Source organism: Telopea speciosissima, chromosome 4 (genome assembly GCF_018873765.1).
Source record: "Telopea speciosissima isolate NSW1024214 ecotype Mountain lineage chromosome 4, Tspe_v1, whole genome shotgun sequence".
Taxonomy (NCBI): Eukaryota; Viridiplantae; Streptophyta; class Magnoliopsida; order Proteales; family Proteaceae; genus Telopea; species Telopea speciosissima.
Window position 1 is genome coordinate 23,890,761 of NC_057919.1, and position 19,829 is coordinate 23,910,589.

At 39.3% G+C, this 19,829-nt stretch overlaps 1 protein-coding gene across 4 annotated transcripts; it reads left to right on the forward strand.

Annotated features, from left to right (window-relative positions):
* The first annotated feature begins 136 nt into the window (after window positions 1-136).
* LOC122657353 (30S ribosomal protein S21, chloroplastic-like) lies at window positions 137-19,625 on the forward strand. 4 transcript variants are annotated; one of them, XR_006332297.1, is made up of 3 exons: window positions 137-646; window positions 1,282-1,459; window positions 19,442-19,625. XR_006332297.1 is itself a non-coding variant. In XM_043852029.1 (3 exons), exons 1-3 carry the CDS (start codon window positions 177-179, stop codon window positions 1,397-1,399), a joined length of 552 nt encoding a protein of 183 aa, XP_043707964.1. In that variant the 5' UTR covers window positions 137-176; the 3' UTR covers window positions 1,400-1,527. The 4 variants fall into 4 exon arrangements, 2 of the variants coding, with proteins under 2 accessions (XP_043707964.1, XP_043707963.1); XR_006332298.1 differs by lacking the exon at window positions 19,442-19,625 and adding an exon at window positions 4,127-4,258; XM_043852029.1 differs by lacking the exon at window positions 19,442-19,625 and having other exon boundaries at window positions 137-264; window positions 301-646; window positions 1,282-1,527.
* Window positions 19,626-19,829: the final 204 nt, after the last annotated feature.

The window sequence follows — 19,829 nt, forward strand, 5'->3', positions numbered from 1 at the left end:
TCATTGAGGGTGTGGCTCCCACACGATCAAGTAAAGGAGATGAGCTTCACCACTGGATTTTTTTTTCCAACGGTCCAGAATCGAGCTCTTACAACCTGAGGCTCATGTGGTTGGGGACTGCTACGGGGAAGCACATTAGCACAAGGTTTACCTCTTACTCCTCACTTTCTCCATCCATGGCTGCTTCGGCTCTTTGCAACTTCCTTTCCTGCACATTACCATCACATCGACTTCCCATCAAGAAACCCAGAACCCATCTCATCTTTGCATCTTCTTCATCTGTCCCTTCTACTTCTCTTATTTCTTCTTCTTCTTCTTCTTCCCGATCGTTTCAGAGTGGTATTTACGGAGATGGGTTAGTTCCAGTAGTCGAGAACGAGCCTTATTCTTCTTATTCATCGGATTTAGTGTCAGTAGTATGCCCTTCTCTTCTTTACACGAATACCCTCTTCTTCAAATCTGCATACAACGTTCAGGTCATCGTGGGTGAAGATGAATCTGAAGAGGTCTTGCTTAGGAGGTTTCGGAGGGAAGTAATGAAGGCTGGAGTAATTCTGGAATCCAAGAGGAGAAGGTTCTTTGAGAACAAGCAGGACGAGAAGAAGAGGAAGACCAGAGAAGCTGCTAAGCGGAATTCCCGAAGAAGGTTATTTTTTGGATCCCAATCTTTTCTTCTCGCTATTGAACTGTAATCTGCTTTTATTTTTGAGTTGGATTGTGTTTCTTTTTCGATTTTGGGATTGAAATCTTCATTTTGTCTGGGGATTCTTTTCTCCATTTGGTATGATTAAATGTCTTTTGGCCTGTTTAGGTTTACTTCTCGTACTGCTACGAGCATGCCCTTGGGAGCCAAATCCATTGCCTCTGTACTTCGTTTCTCTGTTCTGTAATTGGGCAGAGTCAATGAGAATTTTATTTTCTGTCTAGTTTTTCTTCGAATTTGTTCTAGGAATATTCTCTGTCCCTCTTTTGGCTAGGGTTTTATAATGTCTTCTGCCCTTCTGTTGGTGATGAAGTGGGTATTAGGGTTCTGCTTGTTTCTCATTGTCTTGGCTTCTAAGCTTAATTTGGTTTTGCCTCTTCTCACAATGCATCTCCAGTTTCATTCTATATGCTTTAGTGCTATCTACCTTTTAGTATCTGTGAATAGTTCTGTGACTGAACAGTATAATTGCTTTTGCAGATCGTATATTAGAAGAAAATATTTTTCCAGTATGTTGTCTTTCTCTTTGGGCAAATGATTATTTGATTATTCTCTTCACCATTCCTCTCTGTTTCCAGACGACCCTTCACCCCAAGAACTCCTCCTCCAGAGAAGCAGGATTCATTAAAGAACAAGAAGGATGAGGATGAAGAAGAAGATAATTGGGAACTTGTTGAAGGAGACCTTCCCTATTGACTACCATTTTTCACTATTCTCTCTCTGTGGAACTTGCATTCTCTGGGGCATCTTTATGTTGTAAGTTTTGCTGTAGAGTCCTCTTCCTTTGGCTGTAAAGAGCTAGCAGCAACTTAGTACCTTCCTTTTTTTTTTTTTTTTTTTTGTTTTGGGCACGTCTTGGCCAAAATAAAATTATGATTGATTGAATTGGTTCTGAGATCGTTTAGTAGTTCATTCAACTGCATTACTTCTATGATGATTCTTTAGGAGATTTGGGGCCTTAAAACCTAAACTGAATGCAGGGTCACTTTATTTTATTTCCTAAGTCCTTCAATAAGTCCATTGATTTGAAGGCTACTTCTGCTTGTGCTACTTCTAACAGAAAGTCCAACCTAACCAAAGAAAATAGGTTTTGCAGTTACTAATTTGCAACCCACTTTCTATTCTCACATGCACAACACACAGGTAAAAAAAATGCTGACAATACCTATTCAGACCCACTCAAAGCATTTTTGCAGTTGCATGAGAGTTCAAAGATTTTGTAATTCCATGAGGGTTGAGTTGTCATCACAGTAAGGCAATCATATTGAGACTGTCAACGGTGCAAGCGTCATGCCAATTCATGATCATGTTGGTTATTAAGTGAAATGTGACATACCTAATTCTTATCAGCTAATATATTTTTAGTTAGCATAGGAGTTAAAAGATATTGGTTAGGATAGGATTAGGAAGCTCCAATGTTAGTACCTGTAGTTGTTCTATAGGCTATAGATCTTGTATGACTTTTGGGTGGAAAAGAAAAAGAACTGAAGTTTAGGTGGAAGGTCTCCCATTCAATAGATCACATGGAAGAGCATTCGCCTTGAAGAAGCCACTCTTCCATATTTTCTTCTAATTTTCTTTTAGTTCATGATCAAAGAGGGCCGTACCATAACATGTAGTTCATACACATGATTCATGCCAATGGAGGCTGTATAAATCATTGTAAGGAGAAATTGAGAAACTTCAGCAAAGTAGAATGAACTGTTTGTTTGCTCTGGAGGAAGAAAAGCATGAATATAACCAAAATCAATTCTTAGTTGGATCCTTCAATAAAAGATAAAATCACCTTCAAGTGCTGTGCAGTCTTGTAACTGGTGAATATGCACGTGCAAGAATGATATCATATGGGTGTGCCTGTAGTATCTAGGATCTGAAGGATGAATTCAGCCTCTCAGTATTGATGGCCAAGTGAATTTGGTTGGGTGTTCGAAGCCACACAATATAATGCATACACCAATATTTCGATAAAAAGATGATTGAGCTGTCTACCTTTCATTTGGGGGGTAAGCAGAGCATTGGTTAGGTTACACGGCCTCAGGTTTAGTAGTTTGCTCCAGGTTCAGAAGCGGGAACATGTGAGTCTGGCTGTGAAGAAGACCGAGGATGGCCTATGGTGCGTGTTATCTGAAGGAACATGCTTTTTTGACTGTGGTGGTATGATTGCTGGTTGTGCTCCAACAATCATCTACCCTCCTAGAGTCCCGAAGGAAATTGGAACAATTATCTTATTTCTGGTCTTATTAGATCCTTTAAAGTACAAGATAGTCTGCAGTTTCTCATACCCACCAGCTTAGTGCAGGCTTTGAGTATTGCAGAACAGTAGTAGGAAGATGCCCCACTCACTTGACAAAATGATAGGGATTTGCTTAACAAATACTTCTGGTTCTTCCTTGCTTGACAGAAAAGGAAAGGACTTGCAGAGAAGAGTTTACTAGAAAGCACTGGAAGGGAATTGCTATTGTATCTCTAAAAGGAAGGACGGGATTCCATCGGACGGAAAGCCTTGCTACACCTTATTAGCGAGAGTTTGACTGGCAGTAGTACCTCCACTAGGGTTAGCCCATGGCGGTCGACTAGAGGTAGAGAAGATTGCTGAGCTGCGAAAGCCACCTAAATGTTGCCTTGTGAAAAAAATTTAGTTCAGATCCTTTTGAATACACTTTGCCTGCTAAAATGAAAGCTGCAAGTTAAAATTTTCTATTAGAAGAACAATGTGGAGTGTGGACCATAAATATTTCTGTTAGAATAGGAAGAGGGGGGAGGGCGAGGGGGAGGGCGAGGGGATCGGCTGGACAAAGCAGAAGGTTGTGAGACTTGGAATTTAGGAATGAGGATAATTGATCCCTCCTCGGGGGAGATGTTAACTCTCTCTCTCTCCCTTTCGCTTTCTCTTTCTCTCTCAAACTTTAACTGTTAGTGATAGTAGAGTGCTCCCCCCCAAAGCCCCCCCCCCCCCTTCCCCTGATTGTAATTTGATAGAAGAGTTCGAAGGTTGAATTACGATAGACAACCGTAGATTGAGTTCCACCTTCTGATTTCTCAACACACATCAATTCTGTACTCCCTCATAAATTTCCAACTGCGTTACAACATAATTATTAGAAAAGCTTCCAATTTTGTTTTTATTTTAAATTACTTCCTTCCATTTCACTTCACCTGTATTCAATGGAGCCTTTATGAAATAATCAAAGCGGGTCCTGTCATGGATTCTAATCTGATATCCAAGGGTGCTTTGCGTGTGGGCTCCTTTCTGTGAACCACTTTCCAGAAATCCAAGGTTTGTTTTGGTCCCATCATGAACATACATTTTTGTGCAAGTTTACGCATTCCAGGAACATAAAATCAAGATCTTTGTATCAGATGCAGTTTCTTGCACTTCTCTTCCTATTTTCTTATGTTATGAGTTTGAAATGCTTTCTTCAGTGGAGTAATTTCGTCTACAAACTCAATCATCAGATCATGCTGATTTTCAGTCCATCCACCGTGTTGTGTTCATGATGAAGACTATGGTTTAATGACATAAGATGTTCTAGATTCTTTTAGAAAGTGTAAATATGATCTGTTTTGAAATGTTTTGGTTTGTTCTATGTTTTCTGGCGGATTAGAAACCATTGTTGTAGGGTTTTGGTGGCAGTTTTATAACAGTCAGCGGCGGAAAAAACCGCAGCCTTATGTAACTTTCTCGTAGTGTTAGTAAGTTGATTCAAAAGGAGTCATGATGCGGATCCGGGTTCCAAAACCTGTTTCGGATTGCTTGTTAACCCACTCCGGACAACAAAATTCGAAATAATAGAAGGGTAATGGCAATCTTGTAATAACCAGAATTTCCTAAGGGTTAAATTAACAAATGGATGTGATTTAGGACACAAAAGTCTTTTAATTTTTGTATGGGGGCAATGTTGGAAGCAACTATAATGTGAGGAGGGATATATAGAGGGTAATAAGGGGCACAAAGGAGGGGTATTTTGGTAACACAAGGAATGAAGTTAAAGATTAAAGGGTATAGATCTGGGTGAGCGATAGCCACACTTGGAAGATGACTAAGGGGAAAATTTTAGTCCCACATCGGGTGTGTGCGTGTGCTGTGTGTTTTGTATATCTGTCATTTCATGGTCCTAAAAGTTAGTTAATATTTTGGTATTAGTATGTGGTTTGTGTAATTGCATTTTCATTTTCATAGAAAAAAGATGACTCATGGGGGATCTTTATCCCCTCAATTTCCTCAATTCCATCTAATAGGAGGTGGAAATGATCACCCTACCCCTTACCCGAACACACTGCCGGGAGTGGGGTCCACCTCCCTCTATTAGAGGGAATTGAAGAAATTGACAGGCAGGCAAATTGAGGTGATATTTTTCCACTAATGGGAAAAGATTCCTATGGTAACCCGACTCAATGAACAGCTTGTGAGAGAGTTCAATCGAGTTTCTTACAGTTCAATAGGTTAGACAGCAACAGGATGAACAGAACCAGGTGTAGCAGCGATGTATAAGGTATAACAAAGAGAGAAGAATATCAGGGGACGAAAGAAGGTAATAGAAGGCCAAAGGACCAAACCTAGACTAATAAAAGGGAAGTAGTTTTTTGTCTGTGTGTTTATCTCTCTCCTCCTCAAAACAAGGGGGTAGAGTTGTCTTTTCGTATGGGGAGGAGAGAGAGCAAGACTCATGGGAGTGTCGGCATAGGCTACACTCCCGGAAAGAGTTTTTTTTTTTTTTTTGATGGAATAGAAAATATATTTCTTAAAGAGAGCAGAAAGTTTGTACATCATACAAAGAAGGGGGGGATGGGGGTTCTATTAGTGATTGTAAAGAGGGCCAAAGAGTGTAGGGTTCTAAACCAGAGATTGTTTTTATGTCTGATAATTACATTAGAAAAGTTTGGAATTAGTTCGGCAAGTTCAAGATAGGAGGGTAGGAGGTTCCAGGGAATGCACACATCTCCTTGGTGATTCAACAAAACCGGAAAGAGTTCTTTTTCCCCGAAATAAAAATAGAAACTAAATAGAACCCAAATTGGAAACTTCCCTACATGTCTAATAGCTATCCTAAAATAAAAGATTAAATAAATTTTTACCACTAAAATAAGGCCAAAGATTCCACATGGAGTTGGAAAAGTCATAAACCCTCCACCCTTATTTAAAACCTTGAAACTCCCACCCTTTCACATGCAGTGTGGAAAACTGTCCCCATTCCTAAATATTCTACTGAACCTAAAAAACACACTTGGACCCGGTTTGTCTTTCATATGGATTCCCCAACATTGCTCCTGCATCAAGTCATGCATGTGTATAGATCTCTTTTCCATTGAAACAAACTTAATAAACACTTAAAAAGGAGTGCCTCTTCATTCCCAAATCCTAAAGGCCTAAATGAAATTCATAAATTTGGAACCCAATCCATAACGTTTGTATTAGATAGGATAAAGTAAAAACAGCCATTTCAAATAACATATACTCATAAAAAGTACTCAATAGGAACAGAAAATCATATTATCCTCCATAACGTTAATCATAAGACAAGGTTAAAGACATAAATCATGCCTACACCTTCATCTTAACAACCATCCCCAAATCCCCCCTCCCTTTCTACTTAGAAATTGGTGTGAACCAGATGGGCATAGCCAAAAGTGAATGTGAATAATCTGAGACAAAACTTGCAATGCTGTCATCTTCTAAGTGAAACTCACACAAATCGTAGCAACCTTCGTTTCCAGAGTCATAGAAATATATGGAGTTTCTTCTAAATCCAGAGTAGTCAAGTGCTGAGAGAGAGAAGGCAGTACTTGTGTGGCCAATAAATACCATTTGATCACCCAAGTCCTCCACTTTAATCCAACACCGACTCTTTGGATCTAACTTGAATATCCTGAACATACCAGTCTCGACAAGAAATGAAGAACTTCTTTTAACCACCAACAATTCTCCTAGACATTCCACCAAACAAAAGGACATCGTCCCCTGATCCAAAAAGTTACGTTCCATTCTTGCTGGAGGAGCAATGTTACAACTTGTTACTTTTAGATGAGGGCCAAACTCCACAAACATAAGATCAAATCGACAAGTAATAGCATACACTTTTCCATCGTAGAAAATAATGTCTTCAAACCGGTAATCATAATTTTCAATGGCAGTCCATGTTTCATCCCCTGTTCTACAGAAGGCTAAACAGCCTGGTTCACAGTAGCCTGGAAAATCTAGTCTACCGAAGCATAAACAGCGCGGTCTACTGTAGTTGCTATAACAACAGCATGGTGGTCTACTGTAGTGGCTATAATAAATTGCCATGACCACACAATCAGCAGTTGCCACAGATGAGGAAACAATGTTATTATCATCCGAATTGGAATCGTTAGTGGCAGCAGCAGCAGCAGCAGCAGTAGCAGGAAGAGGCGGAGGGGACAACAATATAGCCTTGGGAACGTATTTGGTATATTTACAGCTAGCAGGAAGAGTGGTGTTGGGTGGAAGGCCAATTACTACCTTGGTCAATGGATTCAAAAGGAATTGTTTTCCTATCTCAGGCTTCATTATCAACCATCCCCAATTAGAACCACAACACCAAGCGCCATAGGCTTTAAAGGGCAATTCTAACTTAAAAAGTTTGCCATGGGAGAGACTGAAAAACCATGGAGTTATTTTCTTGGCAGCAAAGGCAATCCATTGCCAGTACTTGCATACTGCACAAAAGCTACGGAAGCTCACCGAGTCACCGAGTCTAACTTGCTTACAGTCAACATCATTATGTCCTTTGGAGGTGAAACCATAATATTCGCGATCGCGTCACGACGGCAATCAGTTGGGCAGTGAGCATTAGTATAGCAGCAGTCGAGAAGGAAAGCCATGCTAACTAATTGGAAGTTTAAACCTGCTCTTAATTAAGACATTTTTTCCCTAGAAGGTCATAAATACACTGGAATAGAGAGAACCCACCTTCGCCATCAGCAGGAACTCCTTAAGCCCAAAAAATAAAAACAGAAACAAAACCTCAATCTACAGAGACATCAACAAATTAACAACTCTTTCTTTCCCTCCAACCGTGTGCGCTCTCTTTCCTATATTGTAGCAGCTTACAGCAGTAGAACTCTATTCTCCATGTAATCCTCATCTTCTATTTTTGATGTAAATCCTCAATCTATTAAGATATGGTGATCACGCAAGGCTTTCCTTAATCTTATCTTTTATTGAATGTTAATTGGTTGCTTTTATTGAATGTTAATAGGTTGTTTTAAGTTTTGCATATTTCTTTATTGAAATTTAGTTGGAACTCAACCTTATCTTACGTACTTACGAGTTAAGAGGAAGTCTTACGTACCTTATACCTCCAACAAATCCCTCTCGCCTATTTCTAATCTCCTAAAATCTCTCTCGACCTCCTCTCTTATGGTTGGGGAAAGTGGAAGATACAAATTAAATTTTAAGTCTTACAATCAATATACATGAGTGGGTTATGCAGCTTCTTCTTGCATTTTAATGTGACAGCATAGGAGTGAAAATTATTGGGAAAATATCGAGAAGATGTTCCATTTGTGAATAGTATCATGGAGTGCATCGAACATAAAATCAGTGGGTTCTTTAGATTATGCTTTTTATCATACTTATCTTAACACCTTTATTTTTATGCGTATTGTATCTATATGTGCCAAAGCTCTAGAACGCATTAAATCAAGCCCTTTAACATATCCTATGCTAGGCTGGCCTAATCTTGCGTTCATACATTAGATCGAATCCTATTGGATACATAACAAACCACCACCACAGCCGTCGTCCTTAGTGATTCTCACTCTAGTGGTAGGTAGACCTTTCCAAGGGGATCCACTCTGCCTCCAGATTTCTGCTTGGCAGCCAAAATTGTGGACTACTCCTCTCTCTCCTCTTTTATAAAATGAGTTGCCCACTTTGAGTCGGCAGTATAATTGGAATGCTTTGGGATTCTAAATCCCAATGACAAGTGTCATTGTCATCCCTTAGTGTCCTTGAATACTATAAAATGGGAAGATGTAGGACTCTATTGGGTAACTTACCTCTTCCAAACACCTTATAATATAATTAATCTCACTAATAACATATATAAACCTTAATAGACAAGTTAGTACCATTATCTCCCCCAAAGAATAGAAATTCACAATTTAGTCAAATTAACCGCATATCAGTCCCTCCACGAAAACAATATCACATAATAAACCATAAGGCATGTAATTCAATTATTGCCGAAGTCCCAATCCATTGAATATGCCAATGCAAAGATTTTGTGTTAGTAGTGATTGGTGGAAAACATTTTTTAAATATTTAATAAATAATATTATATAAAATGAATTTTATAAAACAACTTATAAGTCATTACAAAAAATGTTATCGGATCCGGATTTGAGTCCCATCATACACAAATATTTTCTCTCCTCGAAATTCCCAGTAGGGCAACGGTTCCATGTTGAACGATTATTCCTAACACCATGAATCCAGTACACTGATACATAGTCAAGAAGACATCAACCATTGGTGCGCCAAAACCCATGATGCGTAACCACAACGATAAGGACCTCTCATGTCAAGGGATCAATCGAATCTTTAAATGAAAATCTTGTTTATAATTGATTGACAATGACACGCAAGATTCTCGTGTGACCTAGTACTATGCATACACCGTATGTACACTCATACATGTGTCTTGGAATCATTATTCCCAAGAACACATGATGTGACAACCATGAACATGATGTATAATCCTATTCCTAGTTGAGTGCAAATTTAGGTGAAACCTCCAGACAGCCATAGCCCATTAATAATCATGCAAATCAAATGAAATTAATATTAATTAAATCCAGATTTCATGGACACATATCCAACATAAAAGGGATTACATTTTGGAATAGATATTAACAAGAATGATTCGGAATTGATTTCAAGGGTCTCTATGTATCTAAAGCGAAGCATAAATTTAGGAACCATAATAAATTTTCTGTACTAGTCGTGTAGTAATGTGTAGCAGCCAAGCTCGGGGGAGGGAGGGGGGGGAGGAATTGTTTTTGTGAATATAACATCCTGGACTGGATGTGAGTTTCTATAGATAGGTGAACCCCCACATTCTCTTGTATCCTCAGTTGCCACACCCTGGATTTCTGCAGTGTTGACCACCTCACAGTCCTGGTTTCTGAACAGATCCCAAGCATCTTCTCATGATAAAACATCAGATGGACCTCAAAGTCACACTCCATTGCATTGAATATGTCCTGGTGTCTTGTGGTCAGTTAATGATCTTCCATCCTGCATAGTCCCTGTCTGCCTCTTTATACTTCTTATTTTTTTGAAATGTAACCTAACCTATTAGCAATTTCACCCTGAATCTTCCTCACTTCTGGATTTTGGAACACCACGGCCATCACAACTTGATCAAAAAGGCAATCATCTGGAGCCTGGAGCGGGCAGTTTGAATTTACAACCGCTAAATAAGGTATACTATATTACCTTCGTATTTGGTTGGTTTCTGCCGCTAAATAGTAGCTACACTGTTCGATCACTAAACGGTCGCAGTCCAATTCATTGACAGAATTCTGGTGGATTAGAAACCATGGTTTTAAGGTTTTAGTGGCAGTTTTATAACATTCAGCTGCGGAAAAAACCGCAGCCTTATGTAACTTTTCTTGTAGTATTAGTAACTTGATTCAAAAGGAGTCATGCATGCGTATAGAATCTCTTTGGCACATCACCATCCAAGTGAGACAATAAAGATGGGTCACTTTGATACACTTATCCCGTGAGAATGAGTTCTAATATTTTCCATTGAAACAAACTTGACAAACACTTAAAGAGAGAGAGAGAATGAACAATTCATAAATTTGGAACCCAATCCATAACATTTGCTTTAGATAGGATAAATTAAGCAAAAGTAACAAATAATTATAGAAAGTACTCAATAGGAACAGAAAATTATCTTAACCCCTATAATGCTAATTATAAGACAAGATTAAAGACATAAATCAGATAACCCATCTTAACAACCACCCCCAAACCCCCTCCCTTTCTACCCAGAAATTGGTGTGAACCAGATGGGCCAAGATGAAAGGGAATGTGAATAATCTGAGACAAAACTTGCAATGCTATCATCTTCTAAGTGAAACTCATACAAAACGTAGCAATTTGCTCTTCCATATTCAAAGAAATATATGGAGTTTCTTCTAAATCCAGAGTAATCAAGTGCTGAGAGAGAGAAGGCTGTACTTCTATTGCTAATAAACAGCATTTGATCACCCAAATCCTCCACTCTAATCCAACAGCAACCCTTTAGATCTAACTTGAATATTTTGAACATACCAGTTTGGACACAATATAAAGGACATTTTATAACTACCAACAATTCTCCAAGACATTCCATCAAATGAAAGGACGTCGTCCGCCAATCGTAAGCGTTAAGTAGTTCCTCTTGTGGAGGAGCAATGTTACAACTTGTTACTTTTGGATGAGGGCTAAACTCCACAAGCATAAGATCACATAGGCAAGTAATGATATTCACTTTTCCATCATAGAAAATAATATCATGAAACCCAAAATCAATCTCAGTGCATTTCTCATCCCCTGATCTACAGAAGGCTAAACTGCCTGATCTACAAAAGGCTAGAAAGTTGTGGATATGAAAAATCCCCAGTTGGTAGGTGAAGATACAATATCGTTGGCAGCAGCGGCAGGAGGATGAGGAGGAGGAAGAAGAGAAGGAGACAACAATATAGCCTTGGGAATGTATTGGCCAGGAGGAAGAGTAATTGTTGGTGGAAGACGAATTAGTACCCTGGTCAATGGATTCAAAAGGAAATGGTGTCCAATCTTACGCTTCATTATCAACCATCCCCTATTAGACCCACAACACCAAACACCATAGGCTTCAGGGGGCAATTCTAACCTGAAAATTTTGCCATGAGAGAAACTGTAAAACCATGGGATTTTGTTCTTGGCATTATAAACAATCCATAGCCAGTACTGCAGACTCCAATAAAGCAATGGAAGCTCACCAAGTCTAACTTGCTTAGAATCAATTTAATAATGTCCTTAGGAAGTTTAATCAAAATTTTCGCGATACCATGGCCATCAGTGGTGTTCTTCAACCCCTTTCTATTCGAATTGTATGTAGTTGAACAGTGAGCTTTAGTATAGCAACAGTCAAGAAGGAAAACCATGCTAACTTGCATATATATATATATATAACCATAGAAAGCACTGTTGGGAGTTTAAACCTGCACCTGCAAAATGAGAAGAAGAAGAAGATGAGAAGACAGAGGCCAACGATGCACTTGAATAGTTAACCACAAAAGTAGTAAAAGCAAAATTCCAAAAGAACCCACCTTCGGCAATGCCATCAGCAGGAACTCCTTAAGCTCAAAAAATTAAAAACAGAAATCAAACATCAATCTACCAGAGACATCAACAAACAGCTCTTCCTATATGTGAGAAGGGAAATCAATATGAGAAGATCTGGATAAATTCCTTAATACCTATTAGAAATTCCTCTCGTCTAGCTCTTATCTCCTAAAATCTCTCCTTCCACTCCCTTAAAACTCAATATCCTCTCTTATGGTGTAGTTACGTCTCTCTCAATTCTCAATCCTCTTTCATTGTTTTTAATAAATTTTTTATAAGTAAAATTCCTCACTGAACGGTCCTGGTAGGCTGGTACTCCCCTCAACCCTGCGACCATTGGAGGAGCTCTCCCTTGCGTGTAGCCGGTCAAATGCATTGGGTAACCGCTTCCAGATTTTAGCGGATACCTTTTCCAGATGTCCCTCTTATCAATCCCTTCCTCATCGAGACTCATCTTTATCTGTCTCTCTCTGCCCACATCACTTCTTTGATAATACATCAAATGGACCTCAAAAGTTACATTTTGTATTCAGTGTGATCTTCCATCCTGCATCTAATTCCCTGCTGAAGATGGAATTCCAATTTCTGTTTACTCAATTCTTTTCCAGAGATCATTCAAGATTATAAGAAGAGAATCTTCTTCTTCTTCTCTTTCTCAAATCTTTCATGCAGCTTCTCTGAATGTCCCTGTGTACTTTCTTTTTTGAAATGATGTATAGACCTAACCTAACAGCTAGGGGTGTAAGTTTGGCCTGGTTGGCCCAAGCCCGTCCTAACCCACCCTGAGCTCGAACGGGGCCTGGGTTGGATTTTTCTACTTTGAGGGCGGGTTAGGCTTGAAATTTTTAGGCCTTGGGCTAAGCTCGGCCTGACCTTGTGTTAGGTTATATTTTACAATTTATTGTTTACATTTTGTCAATCAGGGCCAACATGGCCCAGCCCAACTCGATCAAGGTTTATTAGGGCCGGGCTGGGCTGGGTTGAGCTCGACAGGGTTGGGCTTGGGCAGAGATATCAGCTCGACTTAGGGTCAGGTTGGGCTTGGGTTGAGCTAAGAGGACTCAGGGTTGGGATAGGGTGTTAAAAATCCCAGTCCAACCCAACCCTGTTTCACCCCTACTATCAGGAATTTCACCCTGAATCTTGCTTACATCTAGATTTTGGGACAACACGGCCATGACAACATGATAAAAAAAAGGCACTCATTTTGAGCCTGGGCCCAACTTCCTTTTATTAGTGGGCGAGCCTTGGCCCGACGGTTCAATTGCACTATTGCAACCATCAGGTTGTAGGTTTGAAACATGGAAATTGCCTCAACGCAAAGCGGGGTTAAGGCTCCCTACATTTGCCCCTTAATTTACCTTGCACACTTGACTCCTACTCTCCTCCTATTCATTAAAAGCAGTCCATTAGTAGGAGAATGTTAAGTGATGACGTCATGGCTCGATTACTTTTGAAATGACAATTTTACCCTTTACTCCATTACCAAGACTTATAATCAATTATAAATGAGTGGGTTATGCACCTTTTTCTTGCATTTTAATTTGACAGCATAGGAGTGAAAATTATTGGGAAAATATCTGGAAGATGTTCCATTTGTGAATATTATCATGGAATGTGTCAAGCGGTTTGCTAGATGCATGTTATCATACTTATCTTACCACTGGTAAGCTTAATTTATTTTACCCACAGTGTATCTATATGTTGCTCGCATGTAATGTTATATCCCGTTCCAAGTCAATAGGAGCATGGGAGGGGCTAGGTATTTGACCGATACGCTAAAAACTCCAGATTTGATGGAATGCATTAAATCAAGCCCTTTAACCTATCCCATACTAGGCTGGCCCACCTAGTGCCCATACACTAGATCGAACCCCGTTAGGTACATAACAAACTACCATGCTTCCGCATTCGTCGTTGCTCTCACTCTGGCGGTAGATAGCTCTTTCCAAGCGATTACACTCTGCCTCAGGGTTTCTACTTGGGAGCCAAAATCGTGGACTGCTCCTCCCTCTCCACTTATATATATATATATATAGAGAGAGAGAGAGAGAGAGAGAGAGAGAGAGAAGAAGTTCTGTGTGAGGAACACAGGGGCCATGCCCAAACACATGGGGGGCAAAAAATGACCGGTGTGCCCCCATGAATGGCGAAAATTATGCCCCCAATGTGGTAGCGCGCGGGCTCTCATTGGTTGCCGTGGGCGGCGTGGCCCCTACATCCCACGCAAAGAACACTTCCTATATATATAATTACAATTACAATTTAGGGTCAATCAAGGTCAGTTTCGGTTACGGTAAACCCTGGCAGGCCAGGTTGGGCTTGGCCAAACTTTAAGAGGGTTGGTCTAGGGTTTTAACATGTCCGGCCCAGCCCGGTCCGTTGACACCCCTATCTCCACATGCTTCATAAAGTTTTCCCTATTTTCCATTGTAGACACCACATTTTGACACCTTGAAAGTATGTCTTGGCAATGATGGTTAAGGACGTAACTCGTGTGGTGACTGAATGGCAAGAATTATCAAATTACCCCTACCCCACTTTTTGTAACCAAACTGTCCCAAATAGAGCCTAAACCCTTAACATAGCCGTATTTAACCATTTAAAGTTCACATTTGAAGTTTCACCCAAATCCAACACCTTTCATGAAAATGACCGTTTTGCCCCTGGCACGGTTCTCGGTATCTGGACCACCCGATTTAGTCCGAAATACTTTGGATGACCTCATTTGGTCATATTAAGTTTTCACGTAAAGTTTCGGCCAAATCGGGTAACTTTTGTGAAAATAACCGTTTTACCCCTGGCATGGTTCTTGGTACCCGAGCCACTCGATGTGACCTGATATCATTTGGATAACTTTATTTGGTCATATTGTGCTTACACGTAAAATTTCATGTAATTTTGGTATCATTTGGACCTTGATCGGTGTGAAACACCATTTATGTGCTTTTTTTGATATCCGTGCCATTTTTAGGCAAAATCCGACCATATCTGTCACACGGATGAAAAGTACGGGTTGAGACCTTCGCGAAAATATGTGGTGCGTCAAAATCGGTCACACGGATTGGAAGATATCAATATTTGAATGTGGGCCTTTAAAATAGAATCTTTGAGAAAGAGAGAAAAATAAAATTAAAAAAAACATTTTGACCGACCAGAGTCAGACGGGACTGACCCGAACCGGGTCAACCCAGTCTGACCCGGTCCAGCTGGACTATCGGCAGGGGACAAACCCCCACCATTTAGGCTGAGCCACACAAGGCCCATCACCCATGCCCACCTGCCCAGCAGGCCTAGGCACACGCATGCCCAGGCTACACAGCAAGCCTAGGCACACGCAAGCCCAGACTGCGCAGCAAGCCTGGCCACACGCAAGCCAGCCCATCACTCCTTATCCTAGCCATTAATGCACCAGGGGTCTTTGAGACCTTTCTTCGAACACTTTTTTTCCTATAAATAGGAGGTGTTTTAGAGAGGTTAGGGACAGAGGAAAATTAGTGAAAAATTACCTTCACGTAGTCCTTGATCCCCTCTTTCCATCCATGGTTTTCTTATCCATAGGTTATGCTCCATTACTGATATAAAATTCCGTAAATACCCCTTCTTCACCACTCTTGCCATTCGGAGCAACCACACTTGGAGCGGCTTTTGGAGGTTTCCGCCGATACTTACGGTCAAAAAAAGGTTACTCAAGCTGATTCCAGGCACTTCCACGCTTCAAGGGTATTTTTCCATATTTTTTACTTATTTCTAAGTATTTGTTTTGATTTTCTTTACAACAAAGGTTGTTTTTCAGTTATAAAAATGTTAAAAATAATTCTAGAGTGATAAAAATATGAAATTTTTAGGGATGATGCTTGTCACCATGTTTGACATTCATTAATTTTCTCAAGCTCCAAATCAATTTTTTTGTGACATTTTTGCCCCTGTAAAGGATTTCGGATTATGTAAAATCTGAACATGTGGGTGGGTATTTGGACAAAAGTGTTATGACCATGTTAAAGATCATGTTTTGGTTAGTGGGAATGGGCTCTGGTTTGATCCAATTCGGATCTGTGATGGGGATTTTGTATTTTTCTTTGTTTTTCCTTCTTTTTTAGCATTTCAAAAAATATTAAAAATAATATAAATGCATAAAAATTCACAAAAAAATTATGGAATGCATATTTCATCATGCTTGATTTTATGGAATCATTATCCACTGACATGCATGTTTGATAGCTTTTATACATTTCCCACCTCATTTAGGGGTATAAATGTCATTTTTCTAATTATAATGAAAAATTCTGAAAAAATAGAAAAAATTGTTTTTATGCATGACATGCTGTTTTAGAATGGTTTAGGATGTTTTCATATGCATACGTGACCATCATGCTTGATAGATATGCATACAAAGTCATTTGCGCCCTCTAGGGGCATTTTGGTAATTTATCAAACGTGGGCCTAGGCTATCATTCTGGAAATATCATTTGGTGTGTTCAGTCATTTTAGGATGTTTAAGATCACTTTTGATGCCTACAATGATTCTAAGTGTCTTTTGACACTTTTGCCATTTTGCCCTTAGGGGCATTTTGGTCATTTTGTGACCAAACCTTGCTTAGGACCCTGGAAAGGCTCCTGTTACTTTTGCCGCATGTTTTAACATTTAATAAACATGTTTTAAGCATAAGTCAACATTTTCATGAATTATCATGCATTTTCTACATGTTTGCCATAACAGGGGCATTTTGGTAATTTTTATCACCCCACATTTTCTTGCCATTTCATGTGCTCTTGATGATCCAAATGCATGATGTTAATATTATTTAATCATGTTTTGCTTATTTACAGTATTTAAATATGATTTCATGCCTTTGTACATATTTTGGCCCTTTAGTGGCATTTTCGTAATTTTGGCTATTTTGGCCTATGAGCTGTTTTGCTTATCAATGATTGTCCTTTTCCATAATATAATTAAACTTGGTTTTCTTTTTTACAGTCAACCATGTTTTTGACCATAGAGTTAGGCTTTCTAATTTAGGTAAAATCCATTAATTAGCTTAATTAGGATGCATAATGTACATAATCACCAAACTTAGGAGTATTAGGATTAAAACATTAATCTTAATTAGCCTAATTAGGTTCATAAATTTCAATCAAGTTAATAAAAAAATCTTCAAAAAAAAATTAGTTTAATTAGGTGCATAATATGTGTAACACAACAGTACACAACAGAGTTTGGCCTAGGAAGACCAGCCGTCGACCGGGCGGTTGCTGGGTGCCTAACACCTTCCCAGCCCGTAACTTGACACTTACCTAGAGATCTGGGGCAGACCATCCATTGAGTCATTGGAGTTAATTTAGCGCCCCTTCTGCGAAGGAAGGGCACCATTCATGGGTCCTAGACCCTAAATCTAGGTGGCGACTCCCATTTTCCATTTTCTTTCTTTCCCCCAGGGTGCACGCTCAGCGACCCTCCATCCGCTGCACCTACATCCATTGATTAATTTATGGTTCTATTTAAAAAACTATAGGGAAGGTATTCGTACACGGTAGATTTTCCCATCTATTTTGTCAAATAGAGGGACATGGGCACTTATGCTAATCTAACTACATTTTAATGTCGGTTGTCTACATTCACGGCCATGCATGAAAACTTTTGCCAAAATCTATAAATGAGAGTTATCCATATTCGTATATGTTTCTGGATATTTGAACAGCCTAGCACGGGGGAGGGGGGAAGGGGAATTGTTTTTGTGAGTATAACATCCTGGACTGGCTGTGCGGGGTGTAGTTTCTTTTGCTTTATAATGTAAATGTGATTTAAAGAAAGAAAAAAAAAAAAAAAGACTAAATTGGGAACCTGCAAATTTAATATAATCCCTTAAAGCAGTTAAGATGTTTGCTTATGGATAAGAAGAAAAATAATTTAAAAAAAAAAACCCCTCCAATTTGAGGCACTTTGGTATTGTCCAAACTAAGGAAGAATTCAAGAAGGAAATAGATTATAGATTAGTAGTCATAATGTTAATTATCCTACCAAATTAAAACAAGTTGGAAAATGGTTGTGATGAGCTTAATAATTTTCTTCTCCATTAAGTAACTTAATATATTATGTTACATAATATTGTCTGTTGTGCAAGTGTTCCTTCACCTTTAGTGCCAAGGTTTGTACTTCGGCTATCAAAGTGGTTTAATTTGGAGAACCAACAGATACCTACTTCATTGCTTGATCAGATTCTTTTGAGTGTAAGCCACCAGTAGTGGGCTTATCTTACATATTCATGCCTATCTATACTTTAATTAGTATATATGTATGCTTCCACTGAGAAATATAATAAATCCAACTTGCTATATTGGATACTATATGCTATAGCCATTAATGTAGAAACCATATATGCGTGTGCGCGCCCCAGTTTAGCACAAAGCGCTCACTATATATGCACAAGAGTGGAAAGCAATTAAGAAGGTACAAGTGAAATATAGGCATTGAAAATGAAGCTTTACTACTTGGAGTACTGCATCTTTATTCTGCTACTTGTCTCCTCAGGTATTGATGTATTAGTTGGTTATTGAAGAAAAGATATATCATTCTTTTAAGTTTCAAAAGAACATTATTTTTCTTCTCTATCTTCCTGTGCAGCAACTACATTAGAAGGGAGGTAATGCCTTTATGAATTCCCTAACATGCAAGTTCATTGGCTTAGGATGCCATGATCAAGCCTCAGCTTTTGTGTTAATTTACTATAGATCATTAATTGAAACTTGGGTAGGTTTTGAACAAGAATTCTCGGCCCAAACTTGTTTGACCCCTGATAGGTTCAACCTAGACAGACTTTTTGTAAAAGAAATAAAGCCATGAATCCAAAGGCCGATCACTGTATCCGGACTGACCTCGGCGTACAGTAAGGTTGCTCTATTATGACCTAGTGGTCACGGGTTCGAGCCTGGAAACAGCCTTTGTGAAGTGGGGGTAAGGTTGTGTACATTATGACCCTCCCCAGATCTTGTAGTGGCGGGAGTTTTGTGTACTGGATACGCATTTTTTTAGTAACCCAACCCAAACAGGAAGTGGGTTCTTTGTGGGGGGGGGGGGGGGGAGACAAGGGGTAATGTAAATTTAAGTGAAAAGGTTTTGGGGAAATTAACAATGAAAGGGAAAACCCAAAAACCCTAACCCTAGATTTTATCTGTTATTTGCAAGGTTGAGCCGGGTTGGGCCATAGCAATTCAAGTCCAACACTAAGAAGAACCCAATTCAACTTAGGCTGTAATCAGGTCCAACAACTGAAAACAATGGCTTTTATGATTAGATTTGATTCGCACATCATTGATTGTGATTACCATATCTTAGAAATCACTTTTTTATGGCTTTCTATGATTCCATTATTTTATTTGTTTGTGGTAAGCAGTGGAGATTATGGGGAGAGAGGTAGGCGACATTGGTAGGTGCCTTGAAGTCATGGACTCTGGTGGCTGTAATCTCCCATCTTGCAAGCAACTCTGCTTTCAGCAAAAGAATGGAAATGGAATGTGTCTGGTCAATGTTAAAGAGCACTATCAGTGTGTTTGCTATTACAATTGTTGAGTTGTTATGTTTGTGTGTGTTGTTATTTTTTTTTTCTTCTTAGAGGAAAGGGTTGAGAACTGAGTCTTAAGCAATTGAGTTTCTAGGATGGACTGTCGCATGCAAAATCAGAACCGAGTTTTAAAACTTTATGAGTCAACTCGAGTTAACTCTGGATGAAAAAAAATTTATGGTTGACTCAAATGATTAGGTTATAGTAAGACTCCGTCTGC